This window comes from Malurus melanocephalus, unplaced genomic scaffold, assembly GCF_030028575.1.
Source record: "Malurus melanocephalus ecotype Western Australia unplaced genomic scaffold, MMel_1.1 scaffold_50, whole genome shotgun sequence".
NCBI lineage: Eukaryota > Metazoa > Chordata > Aves > Passeriformes > Maluridae > Malurus > Malurus melanocephalus.
The window spans coordinates 1,410,298-1,425,523 of record NW_026623282.1 but is presented as its reverse complement, the minus strand read 5'-3'; the positions used below and the strand labels follow the sequence as shown (position 1 = coordinate 1,425,523).

Below are 15,226 nucleotides of genomic sequence, written 5' to 3'. Positions count from 1 at the left end.
CAATTCTTTTTACTCTGTGCAAATGCTCTTTTGCTTTCTAGGCGTGTATTTCCTTTGCAACAGATGCTGACAGGGACAAGCTCTATGTTTTCCTTGACCTGATAGAGGGTTTTGAAAGAATTTTAGACTACCAGTTTTAAGGAGGTTTATTTGAGTGGGTCCTGGGTGTTGTAAAGTTGTTTTTTTTGTTTGTTTGTTTTAAGATATTTCAGCTGAACAGGAAGGTAATGGAGAAAGTGAGTYACTTTTCCTCGCTCCTGGATTCGTTTGTTAAGCTGGCACGCAGGAAGGCAGTGATGCAAAGCTAGACATTGCCACCCCGTGGCCAGAGGAGCTCGGATGGCCAATGCTGGAGCTGAGCCCGCAAAACATGGAGTGTTCGGGTTGAAATAGTGGATTAGGGTCCTGGAAAAACCYGAGTGAAGGGGGTTTAACTTCAGCAAACAGGCCAAAGTTGCAAAAATGGGAAYATGAGAAAGCAGTGAAGCTCTTACTGAAGTGAAGCCTCTATTGGAACCATACGACCAGGAATCCTGTGTACCACTTTCCATACCAGACAGTATTTAATGCRGAAATACATGAAGCAAGGCTGGGAGAGCATGAGAAATGGAGCCCAGCCGTCCATTATTCCAAGGTGAACTGCTTAGCCATGGAGAAGGGGAAAAGGCTGCCCTCCCTTGTACTGACTCACACAGAACGTGAGGAGTTTGGAGTGTCTTTCTATAACCAGGAGAGATAGAGAAGACAAGTCCCTAACTGCTTGAGTACAATTCTCTGTATTTTCCTCTTTGGACACATGAGCTTCTACAGCAGGATATCCATTGCAGTAATTAAGTATATCATACCATCACTACAATTTCCTTYTCTGCAATCCCATTTTAAAAATGAAGGGGTTATAATTGGGATTGTGTCATTCCTGGATGAGAAAGCACCTCACATATATGGCTCCATATCTGACAAAGTTCTAGACATRGAGCTGCTCACAGGCACCAGCTCATGGCTTCCTGGAAGCAGAACCTTTTTATTTCAAATCAAGCAGAAATACCTACAGTGTGTCAGCTCCTGCAGAGCTTTTAACAGCTCAAAAGGGCTTTTTGGCTCATTAAGAGTATCCAAATTTGCTACTGATCAGCTATTTAAGTCATTCTGGGTTGAAGCTCTCTGAGTCTTCATGTGCTTGCTATGTCTTTCATTTATCATTCAGCCATCCCATCCCTCACTGTCTTTTCTAACAGATTCCACAGAGGTATTGTTTTTATACCCTATCCATGACATATCTAGACTCCATGCTGTTCAGCCTTTTTGCTTCATTAAGCTGGAAGAATGTTCTACCAGTTATCTGGCCAAAATGGATCACTTACATAAAAGCTATGGGAAAAGAGAGTTTTTATAATAATCATATTTCCATTCAATAAAGACTTGCACCAGGAAGCTCACCAAGTAAGGGTCATCTCACACAACTATGGAATTCTACATTGCAGACAGTCGACCATTCTCTGATGCTAAAAAGACTAGGGCCACATAACAGGTGTTTCCAGAAGGGAAGATGAATCCTATCACTCCTGACTGGATGAACAGGACTTAACGGTGTAATCCTTTTACCCAAATTGAGYTCCTCCTAGAACTTGTAAATGCCAGATTTAGTGTTCAAGTGCATTGATTGCATTTGTTATCTCAGAATCATAAAATTATGTKCTTCCTAGACAATAAGAAATGTATTTAAAGATCTAAAAGGTTTTGAAGCAGCTTTTAAAAGTAAAATAAATGCCATTTATGTATATATGATAGGAATACAGTTCTTTTAAATCCTCTGCCTCTGATGCACTTTAACAACATGCAGTAGCAAAACAGAATTCCTGTGTCACCAAGGACARGGAGAGATTTCAGGTCCTGCCTTTTCAAAAACCAGGTACATTTTTATATACTGCTCTACTGGCTTCAAGGGAATGACCAAGAAATTCCATGTACTATGCACTGCTCAAACACAACACTGAAGGGTGAATTAATACTATAGAACTAGATTGCTATGAAAGCAAAAATTCTGCCGAATCAAGGCAAAAAGATGAAGTAGTCAAGCAAGAAAGAAGATAGGCCTTTATCAGCAGAATTGAATTCCAGATAAAGCACAGCTTCCCTTCCCAGAATACAGAGACAGCCTATGATTGCAGCAATCAGAGTCAGCAAGAGGTTATAAATTTAGCTAGTCTGAAAACCAAATGAAATGGAAAATAGAATGTCAAGCACTGAAAAGCAAGTTAATGAACAGAGAGCACCACCCACAATTTCCAGAGCTCTGCAGAAATCATACAGGACTTTTGTTGAGTTTTAAAGTCAAGACAATGAAAAGCATATGGGATAATTAATTTCCCATGCTTAGTGGGATGACACCAGTATGAATCTGAGTCATCAAGTCATTCCTAAGACACCACAATGCTAAAACTTTCAACTTTACAGTGCCAAAAGAGAAAACAAGCAAACAGAATGCTAATTATGTAAGGAAATGTCTAAAAATAACAGCATTTAACCTCAAAGATACAGTACTGAAATACCACTTCACTTTCTGGACCTTGAGCTAAGAGCAGGGCCATAGAAAGTTACCTTGTCTACCTAAATCATCTCTTCAAGCTAATTAAAAGGCCACAGTTGCCATGATAGTGGCAATTATCTGTTGTATCGACCATTGGAAGACCAAGAAAAAATATTCACTTCCTACTTCCCTGGAGAGTACCTTCAGTTTATCTCAATTATAGTTATATCTATATATACAGACATTTATTTAATATACATAATACATATAAGATAGATATATACATACATATGTGATTATATATCTTCTCTCCCTGTAGAGAATGAGTAAAACTGACAAAGAATTGAAAAGGTCAAAAAGATGACAAAAATCAGATACCTAAATGTATATATAGAAAGATGCTCTGAATGACAGATTTTAAGAAAGATTCTTAAACAAAAAAAGGCAATGAGATTACATAGATACAAAAATCAGGAAAAAAAGTGTATTTTTCACCTTTCCCCAGGCTTGACAGTATAAAGAAACATTATATGTAGCCAATAGGCCCGTCTGATTTCTGAGAGTTTATGTGCAACTTCCAAAACCAATTCTGTACTTCCATTCTGTGTAATGTCCCTTAAGCATAAAATAAACCAGCAATTTCTGTAGASACTTCTTAAGAGAATGAAAAGGCATTATCTCAAAATGAATCTGAATATAATCTAATCTGTCATTTTTACCATAGCTTTAGTACAAAAATGTTTTGAGACACAAAGATTTAGAACAATAAAAATTAGCAACCTGGACATGTTTTTGTAAAAATGAAATAATACATTTTTCTGAGTAACACTTATTACAGCATTTCCTACTGCGTTACATAGAACTAAGTCATTGCAGGCAATACTCACAGTTCCGAAAAGGGCAGTTAAACAAATTGGCTTTAAAAATAGGGAAAGAGGGGCTTTACATGACCACTGAAATCCACAAAACTGCTGCTCACATATTATGAGAGCCTTCAGTTCCACAAACCAGTTAGTTATAATTACAACATGAACATAAGTTTCCTTGAATTAGAAGATAAAGCTTAACTAGTGCCCATAAGTACTGCATGTAGATGTATTGGCAAGTAGATTAATTTGACAGAAAATAAGGGGCAATGATCTGGGGAACTTGGTCAAAYCAATTCTTAGCCGCATCTAAGATGCTTGTGCAGATACATTTACTTGATGTCAAAAAAAGTAATAGAGCTAGGTCACGCAAAAGAAGTCACAATTCATATTAAATGAGTTTTCTTCTGTAACACTTTATTAAATATTTTTCATTGCTTCTATGCRTTAATCATTTTCCAATATCCAGCAAGGCAGAAAGATATAGCAAAGAAAAATGTTCTTTCAAATAAAGAAACTGTTGGGTTTTGGTTTTAGTTCACAGACTGATCCTTAAACAAGTAAAAAACTGTATCTTAAAGACAATGAAATGTGTTCACTGTCATATAAACTGGTAATTTAGTCTGGGATGATGAGCTCCAGCTTACAGCACACAGATCATGAGTCATTGTGTGCAGTCTGCATCCTCCTACAAAGCCAGTGCAGTATTTCTGTAGGTGCTTCTGTAGTAGTTAGGCTGCATTTTCCAAAAATGCTTGTGAACTCTTGTAACACTGATCAGGAGCTAAATTTATTCTCCTAACATTCAGCTCTGTTGCAAAGGTTCTTGCCTTTTGGTAGAAGAAGAGAGACATTTCCCGATCCACGAGGAAGTTGTGGTAGATCACWGCAAGTCTGGTGTAAATCTTCAGCTGAGCTTTTTTATTGCCCAGGTCCATGGCAGCAGCAAGTGCCAAGTGGTAATAGCCAGCTGCATCAAAGGGATCCTGAAATGAGAGGCTCAAAGATAATACAACCACCAGTGCAAGACACTGAAGAGCTCAGTCTGTAAGTATCTGACAAGAATAATATCAATTCTGAGCATCTGTAAGTTTTCCCACTTTACATTCCAAACACAAAAATCTAGACCATGGCAAAATATGATTCTATGAAATATTACTCAGTACAAAAACTTGCTATAGAAGTTATTACAATTTCTTACCTTAAGGTCATAGAATATAATATCTCCTAAGATCAAGTACACCTTGACATAATAGAGTGTTTCTTCCTCAAACTCCAGAGGAGAGGAACAGAGGGACAAGGCCTTTAAATAGAAGTGTTCAGCTAGTTCACAGTGGCCCAAGTGGTGATGGATTGCTGCCAGGCGATGGTAAGCTATTCTTTCATTTAGCTGTTTTCCTAATGAGATAACATATGAGTCAGGATSAAAACACAGAGACAAAGTACTCAAATCTATGCTACTTCTAAAAAAAAAAATCTATATTGAATTTGCTGAGCTTTTATAGAATAAAAACACTTTTGCTTAAGAGAAACACGTTCAAAACTTGCCCTTCAAGAAAAAATCCTATGGAATTTCAGAATTTCTTGCCATAGGATTTGACAGTGTCCAGGATTTTAAGAAGTAACTACATCCATCTCATGTATATATGTATATATTATAATACACACACACTATGCATACTGAGAAAGAGTACAAATAGATTGTACTATAGATTATTATGACAGAAATTTAACAATAGGAATAAAGACTCCCTTGTCCATCCCAATATGTATCTTACATGAAAATTTACAACAAAAAGTTTATTTTCAGACTGATCAAAATGACCTGTCTGTGCTCATAGAGAAGGTTAAGAAGATTCTTTATCAGTTGAACAGCTCACAAACTTGAAGAATAGCAATTTTTAAACTAGACCTATCATTTTTGATTTTTGCAGCCTGTGTTGGTTCACCATCAAGGCTATGAGAAAATCTGAAAGCATGTGACACTCCAAAGCCTCCTAGGACAATATTATTCATGAGTATTGTATCTTAGCTGTTGGAAGCACACTCAGTTTGGACATAACATTCCAGATCCTAAGTTAGAAGAGGAAGCAATAAATTGCTCATTCTTGAACAGAGGCAAAAAATAGCAATTATAGTAGTGTTATGAATTCCTTACAAGAAATGACTGAAATTTAGAGTTCTGCTCTAAATTTAGAAGTATCACTCATACCCAGCTATAATGTAAATTGTTCTTACCTAAATTCACACTGAGGACGAGAGCTACTCTTGCATATTCCAGACTTTCCTCATAAGCCTTCAGATTCATCAGCAGTTCCRCCAACTTATTGCACAATCTGAGTTCAGTGGTTTTGTTGCCAGTCTGAACAGCAAGTGGGAGAGCCCTGTCCTGAAACACACAACATCAACCTCAGGTATGGCTGAACCCTAAGGTGTGCACTGACAGACTCATTTATGTCAAATCAAGTAAATCCTGGTTTCAATTTGCTCTTTGCTTAGAATAGATGTTGCAACCAGAAGAGGATTTGAAACTGGTGATATCTGCTAATACTGTGACAAGTATTCATCTGCAATAGGTTATTAACAGTTTGCTGAGAGGTTCAGCTTTTGGTTCAGCACTTGTAGAATGCCTGCTATGGTGGGAGGTACATAACTATCAATGCAGCAGAAAAACTGCACAAACCCTGTAGAAAGTCACTGCTTTCTCCTTTTCCCAAGTACCATTGAAAAATATGTCTCCAGCAGCTTCAAATAATTCCATTCCTAAATTTGGATCTCCCGTGCAAAGAGCAGCATCCTGAGCAACCTGAAAAAATAAACAAGGAATGGGGAAGGAAAGAAATTAGATCTTGATTACTCCATAGTAAAAAAACCCATAAATATTAGCAATTGAAAAAAAATTTTATTATCTCTTCTATTATAATTATAAGAAAGGCTATATTTGATGCAAACGTGTTCTTTTTTTGGTATCAGTGGAAAATGCTGAGACTTTCAGCTGCTRAGCATTACATGAAYRCTATGTATATTCACTATATATTCAGAACATCAGTTGGCAAAATCTATGGAATTTCTGTACCTAATTACTTACTCTTCCCAAGCCACCTGCACTACACTGATACCATGTACATGCCTGTAAGTGTTGACAACATACCTGRATATAAAGATCCACAAGCTCATTCTGCCTAAGAACATAATATATCTTTCCTGCCCGTAGCCAAGCATATGCCTCCTTCTCTTTTTTCTGAAGATCTATAAATATTCCAAGGCTTCTTTTGGTATATTCCAGAGCTGACCTGTAGGCCCTGAAACAAGGAAAACTGCTAGTCACAGAGGGTTCTTCAGAATAGTAAATTATTTTCTTCATAGTAAGAAAAGTCTTATGTTAACATAAGACATTCTGTTTCCCCTGTTTAGTACACAATTATAATTTCTCAGCTATATTACACTAGTAATTAGAGAATTCGGTTATTTTCCTCTTTTTTTTTAATCTGTTTTCTCATAAATTATTAGCTATTACATTGTTATCCATTATACAAATGTGTTATTTATAACAATATATTATATATATAGTTATGTTATTCATTCAATTTATTGTGTAATACTGGATATTATTTCAAGATAGTTTAGATGTGTCCTTCCTCTACCTCAAACTTGTGAGAGGTAGAGAAGCCTTTCCTCATCTTTAACTCTTCTATCATTTATGCATTGTTCCTAAAAACTTCAGATATAAATTGCATTTAACATTTTTTTTTAATCATCTATACATCTGACTTAAGTGCAACTCAGACTAATCAGCAATTGTTGAAAAACCAGGAGAAACTGGGAGGAGAGTGGTAGGACAGAGGAGAATGGGACATGTCTTGATCCGTTCTAGAAGCACCTAAATGATCAGATTTATTGATGTTATGGTGCTTTATACCTGACATGGAAAACCCAGACTTATTAAATCTTTTTCCATCTTGTGCTTGATTCTTATCACCCATCCCATAGGCACAAGACACAAACATATTTAAATACAGCATGACCAGCACAGTTTTGTGTGAACCCTTACACAGTGCAACTTCAGAACAGCCTACTTAGGCCTCCAAAGAGAATCAAAATAAATCTAAAGGTAATACCCTTCCCTTGTATATCACCCAATCAAGATTTCAGTTCTCAACAAGATCTCATCTGAGAGGGAAAAAGATGGTTTTGCCACTTTCTGATTCTTACAGAAATTGAGGAGATCTGTCACTCCTTTTATAATCATGAAAGGAAATAAGGATTCACTGAACAASCCTGACATTTCAGTCTTCTCTGCTAACAAACTGCTAACATGAGCAAAGGAAAAGCAGTTGAAGTAGACAAACTTAGCCCAATTACTGAATGCTACTTCCATCCTTCCTTCAGAGCTTTTGCTTTTACAGAAGATAGCAACTTATCCAACCCATAACCCAGGACAGCAGCTGAAACAGGTCAGGCTGTGTCCACTGGCATGGACACCGCAGTTTAAAACAGATATGACATGTTTGTTATTTATCACAGGGCTGCTAACACAAAAAAAATACTGTGGTGCTGTGGTCTAWTGTCATATTGAAGTTGTGCTATTATCTGGTATCATGCCAAGGTTACAGAGTCAACATCCAGGGGCCAGGCTCCTGGGATATACAAATTCCATGGACTACAAGCACACAAAGCAGCAGCTTCTAYGGATACTGAAATCTTCCTGCAAATTCCAGGTAGCTTGAAATCTTAACCAACTCCTTTGTCTTCAGTGTCTCCAAAGAATGGTCACCAACTACATCATTAAAGGGCACTAACAAAGTAAAATAAATTGGGTGACCTACTAAGCACATTAGATGATCAGACTTCAGCCACTTAAACCTAAAATAGGCCTCTGTTCTCTTTCCATGACTGAAAATATTTTTTGCATCCTTTCTGAGGCATACTTGAAAATACCTGAATCTAACTCCTTGAAGTAAAGTACAGCGAGAAAAAAAAGTCAGACAAAGCAGCCTTAAATAACACTTTAAACATTCATAGGGAAAACTGTATGTTTCCTCAGCACTTGTTTCTGCAATTCAACTTGTGCAGTCTATTATTTGAATACATCAGAAAAAAAAAATTGTATTTGGAAAATAAGACCAATTCAGAAATTGATGTAGAGTAAAATTATGCAGGTTTGCACATCCGCTTTGTACTTATGTAAGTTTTGACAAAAGCCTTTACTCAAAGAGAAACACTTACACAGAGGCAATTTAATGCCTGACCTGTTTGGAATATGTCCTTTGGTATCTTAAAAAAAAAAGTCTTACAAAAACCATTGCAAACAAATCACCCGATACAGCAGTCATCAAGGGCTGCATAATATATAATATGTTTAAAATGTATTTACATAGATTTTAAAAAKAAATTGGTTCTTGAAGTGGTGCTAATCCCTTCAGAACATCTTGTCTCCCTTGGGAGATTATAGTTACTTAAAAAGAAACAGGAAAATTCTCCACTAACATMAGACTCTTCAATTCTGATAAAGTGCATTAACAAAGAGAAAAAAAATTGGTCATATTCAGTTTTTTCACAAATTGAGATCCTGCACATGATGAAAAATTTAAAATCCGAATGAAAGAAAAGTCATTTGTGTGCCTTACCTTTCTGTTCCCAAAGACAAATAGAGCTGACTAATGGTTTCCAAAATTTGTCCCTCCAGAACTTTGTTGGACAGTTTTCTAGCCAAAGATAGTTGATATTCATTGTAGATGACACACTGAGTCTCATTGGGAGCAACTGTACTGTAGAACTGACACAGCAGTTTAACTGCTTGTAGCTGACCTAGGAGAATAGATTGGAAATGTGAACATGAATGTCAGTTTTAAAATGAAATGTAATTCATTTTAAAATTATTCATTCTCCCTGTTTCACGAATTCCAGCACCAATAATGAAAATATGGAAATCATAACAAGAATGTCCCACTGCCATTTCATTTACCCCCAAAGTTAACAAGGCTAGAGGTCACTTCAAACTTTATTTTCAAAACAAAAGAATAACAGAGTCACCTTACCTGCATAAGCTGCCTTAATCATGGTAGGAAGAATAACAAAGTAAGAAATGCATCYTCTAAATACAAATATAACATACCTATATAAACAACATTACCAAACAGGATACATTTTGCAATTCTGAGGGAAAAAGATATACTTACTCTCCAGATGACTTGTCTCCATTGCAACTAAAAAAGCCCATTCATAGTAAAACCTTCCTTTTTCTCTTTCAGTTCCACCAACATAATAACATCCCAGCTGAAGGAGGACTTGGATAAAAGCTTGACCACAGTCCATAATTGGAAGCTTGGAGAATAGCTTAACTGCCCTGATAAAATAATGTTCTGCCAGCTTGCTGGCTGCCGCATGCAGGCAGAGGGCCCCAAAATTAGCCAAGGCTATGGCTTGGTTGTGAATCATCTCAGTCTCTTCTGACAGACACAGGGCTCTGTGGTAGCTCTCAGCAGCTTCYTTTGTGTTGTTTGTCCTTTTCAAAGCAATAGCAAGCATGTTGTAAGCGATGCCGAGCTGCTGAGGATTGCTCCATGAAGAGCCTACAATAGCATTTAAAATGGCTAAAGCCACATCATACTGCTTGTAAAGAACGTGTAGCCAAGCCAGTGAAACCAAATAGTTAATAGTTTCCTCTGGCTTAGCAGGAGCAGARTCCAGTGCTTTCATCATGTAAGCAATGGCTTTTCCATAGTGTTTGTGGTGGCTGTACAGCTTTGCCAGACTAAGGTAGATAGTGCTGCACAGTCCTTCCTGCTCATTATTGAACACAGAGGAAAGTGCTTGTATGAGGTAGGGTGCAATTTGGGATGGGAACATTTGTCTGAGTTTTCTCAGGCCATRTAGTTTGGGAGCATTTTTGATGACTAAATCAATTCTTTTCAGGGAATCCATTAAGGTACTGGAGCTCKGGAGAGAGGTAACCTTTATGCAACTTAATACAATGTGTGGCAAACACTTTTCATGGTAGGACTCTGCTAGYTTGAAGTAGCAGTTGTTGGATAAACTGTTTTGTAAACCCAGGTCATTGAGCAACAGCTGAAACCTTTCCAGGAACGGCAGTGCCTCTTCGTGCTGTTTGCGAGCACTGTAATGTTTTGCCAGTAGAAAGCATGCCCTCGCCTCTGCATGTTTGTTCTGGCTCAGAATTGTCCTCTTCAGGGCATACTTCAGTATATCTGACTCCAGGTCAGCACTGCAAATGTAGTTGGGAATTCCCATTAGGAGACATGCAGCCTTATCAAAAATATGRGTACACTTTTCTTTGTTCTTCTGGGTCAAGTAGATGACTGTTAGATTTGTGTAAAGAGCAATCACAAAGTACAAATCACTAAACCTTCCAGCCACTGCTCTCAATGCTTCTTCAAAATACACCCGAGCTTGGGAAAACTTCAGCTTTTTGACACTRAGTCTGCCTAAGAGAAAGCACAGCCTTGCTAGTGCCCAGGACAGGCCAGCTTTCTTTGCTGCTTCCCTTGCTAATCTTAAAAAACTAACCAGTTCTTCCTCTTCTGAAAATCCATGAAACATGTTATTGGTAAATGAGTAAGCAAAATCATACAGGCTTTTGAAGTTGCTCTCATATTCTTTTCTATCTAAGAAGAGTAACAAAGGCTCAAAGATGTCAGATTCYTGAACATCATCTTGACGTATGTGGAAACAAGGCCCTTGAGGTAGAGGAAATATTTCAGTCTGTGAAGAGCCAGCAGATTCCTTCCCTTCAGCAGTTGGCTCTTCAGCTTGARTGGCCTCCAAATTCTTGAAGTTCTTCAGCAATTCTTCTATCTTGCCATTCTTGCTAGTGGATCCTGTGCTAGAAGGTGAGCATGGGATATCTGAAATTAAGAAAAATTACAGATCACAACTTCCTCTACGCACGCATACCAAGATCTTTGATAGACCAACTACAACATTTGTCAGTAAAGATCCTGYTGTGAAAACATTATGCAAACATATTTTGATTTCTTAACAGTATGTCTAGGAGACGAGCCAAAGGTGTAAAAACATTTCAAGAAGGATCAAGAAGTGTAGGATACTGGAAGAGTGGGGATAAACAGAACTTGCCACATGTAAGCATGTTAGTGATCAGTACACTTGTGTAACCCGGCCCTGTGCCTGATCCAAAACTAATCCTACAAACACCAGCTCTAATTCAAACTGCCTTGTGTCTGTGTATAGTCAGAAAGCACAGCCAGYGCATATTCTGTGTTCTCTCATATTCTCTATATGAACAGGAGATCTGCTAAAGAAATACAATTCAGGTTAGCTGGKAGGCAGAATAAAATCTAGGACAACAGTCTGAACTGGAGGCTGSATAAAGGACCCAAGGTCAGGGCAGGGATGCTGGTTGGAATTAAGGTGTGAGGGAAGTGGGAATTCAACCATTTGAGTTGAGTGAAGTCTGTGTCCTCACAGTAGGCTCAGGTAGGTTAGGTAGGGCAAGGACTAAGATTGTGCAATTTGTTGAAGTCTCACATGGGGGCTCAGAGGTGCCTGCAAAGTTCTGTTCTCCTGTCCAGGTATGACCAGACAGGCCTGTGTATTGTGTAACAGGATTTCTCCTATCAATCAATATAAGCACTGTTTCTCTGCTGGCACAGATAACTTTTCACAAAGTTACCCATTTGTGGCAACTGATGTGGACACTAAATTCCYCTAGAGACATTACCAAATACCTTACAAATATAATAAATACAGATATGCCATCAATTCTTAGTCCTCCTGCAGTTTTCCAGCCCAGTTAATAGGGCAGGGATTAGGGATGTAGTTTGCAGACATACTCAGTGCTTAAGCTTACAGCTGCAGATCAACAGGAGCTTGTTGAAGTTACAGATTTAGAGCTCAATTCCCTTAGAATCTCATTTCTGAAACTGCAGCAGAATCATAAATAAAAAAATTGTTGTTTAGAAAAATGTAGTGCAATATGAGTAATGATAGTGACAGCTTAGCAACAAAATGCCAAAGGGAAATAATTCTGCATCCTCAACAAAATATCTCCTCTGGGAAATCTATTTCTGGGATGAAGTTTCCTAGTAGACAAAAAAATCTGCTGGAATTCAAAGTCAGTGGTTGCCAGGTGCCCCATGAACAGTATTTTGCCTTGATAAACAATGTGGAGGGGCTTGGAGGTGGTGCATCAGTGAAAGTAAGTCTTACAATTTGCAGGTGGATAGCAAGTTCCAAGAATAACATTTGGTATCAGTGAAAACTAAGTCTTACAGAAAACCTAGTGAGAAGGGGTTAAAATAAAATCTCAGAAAGCAAACAATGAGAGAAAAAAATTAGCATGTGAAGAGACATTAGAAGGAGAATCACTRGCAAAGAGACAAAAAATATCAGAAGTCTCATTAATTTTATGTAAAAATTGTATGCAGAGGAAATATTACCACATTCATGAGCTTTCTGAAATTCAGGTTCTTCTAATTCATCTGTAAGAAAGAAGAAAATCATGTTAGCTATGGTATCTTAGGTATTTTTCAGTTTTAAATCTCCTAAAATAAGACTGGTTTTTAGTTGATAATTCTTTATGTCAGAAGAATTTGRTACGTCCTGGAAATCAGGGAGAAAAGAAGTTTCTAAGTCTGACCCAAAGTTAACAGGSACTTACCCTCCTGCTGACACAATTCACTGCTTCTGCATGTTATCATCATGCAGCTGCCTCTGCCCAGTGAGGGGAGCATATCACAGGAAGAATTAAAGCCTCCCTTGTCCTGCACGAGGGAGGCATTTCGGCTGCATTAAAATACAAGTGGGCAGCAAAGACATGACCATTCTCTACAACTGTCTCATAAAATTAGATAAAAATTTAGATTTTTAGTGTTACTCCCAGGGTAATGGGGAAGGGAAATTATTTARGGTTGTTTGTAGATAAGTGTCAGGTTTTTGGTGGCCATTCCAATAGCAGATGGGTTTTAAAAAAATTACTCTTATTTTAAAAGATATATCCTAATTCTGTAGACATTAAATGCAAAGCCAGATCTATAGTTAAACACAGCACATCTGTAGAACATTTAAGAATTACTGGTTTTAGTACCAGATATTCCTCAAAGCATTTCAGTTGTCATGCTGCATTTCAGAAATATTTTCACCAGCTTTCATATACTTGATGCAATAGAAGTGGTACTGAGGGTATGAAGGGCATACACAAAAGCAGAGGCTCACAGCCCTATTTAAGCTCTAAGCTGATGGAAAGCTACTTTACCAGCCTTTAAGAATGAACTCTCACTGACTGTTTGCTTCTGGATCTCTTTTTATAAATGCTTTCCTGACCGGTGGATGAAAACCACAGATGTTTACAGTAGTCACCACTTAATACTCTGAATATCTAATCAGGGAAGTGCTCATAAGTAAATACTTCTCAGTAGATTGATATAGAAGGAAGGAATTGAAAATCCATTTACTYGGCTCACAAAACAAAGTATCAAGTGAATATTGAAAATGCTTGCTCTGGTTAAGTTATGTGGATCAATTGAGCTGTTTAAGAGAAAAGTGGTAAAGATGGTGCTATGAGTTGGGGAAGATGTGAAATGAAGGCGATACTTAAAGATTAGGGAGGGATGTGGTGAAAAATGTGCAACAGAAGAATAGCAGTACGTCCATTAAGCCCATGACATTGCTTTGCTACCTTAGAGCACACTTCTGTTCCAGGCTTTTAGTTTAAGCACCAAACGTGAGATGTGGAAGCATTTTGCACATTGCCATGGCAGGTCTGACATGCCTTAGTTATTGTTCACACTCACACATACACAAATTGCAGAATTAAACCAGTGCACCTGAGTCAAACTTATACCGGCTCCTTTCAAAGTGGAGCCTGCAGGCCTGTCACACAGGATGGCACTAATGGAGATTAAATTTTGTTAGATATTTGACAAGCATATGCGTCACCAACAGCCTGTGGTGGAATAAGAAATTGCTGCCTCTGTTCCATTCAGCAAGGCTGTTACATTACCCTGCCTTACAGTAAGTCTAGAAAGGTGAAACCCCAGTTACTTAATGCAAAGCACAGAGGAATAACAGCTCTATCAGAAATTATGTTTGTATGACTAGATTTTGCTATTTTCCTATACCTTTGAAAATTAAATGAAGTGTGAAGAGGTGTGTGTATGCATTAGCTGTCAATAATTATTATGCTGTGCTACYTTTCCCAAGGTGAAAATCCAGCAGTGTTTGGGTGAACATACTGCCTTTTATAATGCAGCCATGTGAAATTATAATTTATAATGCAGACATGTAAGAGCTTGGAGATCTGTTCAGCTCAATAAGAGTGTTTTTAAAAGCCTGCTGTTTAAATTCACTCAGGAGAAATAAAAAAAGAAAAGGACAAAAGATTTGCAAATGTTCTGCTAGGAAAAGTCTTGAAATAGCAGAAAAATAGCAAGGATAAAATAAGGGATTTTTAGATGCCATATTGAAGAACCAATTGAATACCAAGATATTTCAAAACAGGTGTAAATGCTGGAATCTCACTGAAAAAAATAAATAGTATAAGAGTGATATAGGAACTAAACATATATCTTTGCAGTACAAAGGAATAAAACTCATACTTACCTATTCTGTAGACAGAGCAGACATCTGTGATGGAGGTTTGTTTCAACAATTGTATTATTTCTTCCAATTTMTTTTCTTTTGAAAAAAATGATAGCTCTTCTGCTTCAAGAAAAYCCAGATCTTGTGGTCTAGCAAGGAAAAGAGTAACTTTGAAGGTGCCTTAAAAGAGATTTGGCTTAAGAACCTCACTGCATCAATCAATTATGAGCTTGTTAGAGAAACTAATACAATCTCTACATTATGGATTGTGCTGGTT

At 37.5% G+C, this 15,226-nt stretch overlaps 1 protein-coding gene across 1 annotated transcript in view; it reads right to left on the bottom strand.

The window, feature by feature from the left end:
* Positions 1-3,396: 3,396 nt before the first annotated feature.
* Positions 3,397-15,226, bottom strand: part of SH3TC1 (SH3 domain and tetratricopeptide repeats 1) — a 29,670-nt gene continuing 17,840 nt past the window's right edge. The window contains exons 10-18 of the mRNA XM_057365264.1: positions 14,971-15,098; positions 12,810-12,851; positions 9,573-11,258; positions 9,021-9,201; positions 6,545-6,695; positions 6,077-6,199; positions 5,632-5,782; positions 4,595-4,791; positions 3,397-4,379 (exon numbers count right to left, since the gene is read on the bottom strand). Coding sequence (XP_057221247.1) covers positions 4,125-4,379; positions 4,595-4,791; positions 5,632-5,782; positions 6,077-6,199; positions 6,545-6,695; positions 9,021-9,201; positions 9,573-11,258; positions 12,810-12,851; positions 14,971-15,098 — 2,914 coding nt within the window. The 3' untranslated portion in view covers positions 3,397-4,124. The remainder of the gene's footprint in view (positions 4,380-4,594; positions 4,792-5,631; positions 5,783-6,076; positions 6,200-6,544; positions 6,696-9,020; positions 9,202-9,572; positions 11,259-12,809; positions 12,852-14,970; positions 15,099-15,226) is intronic.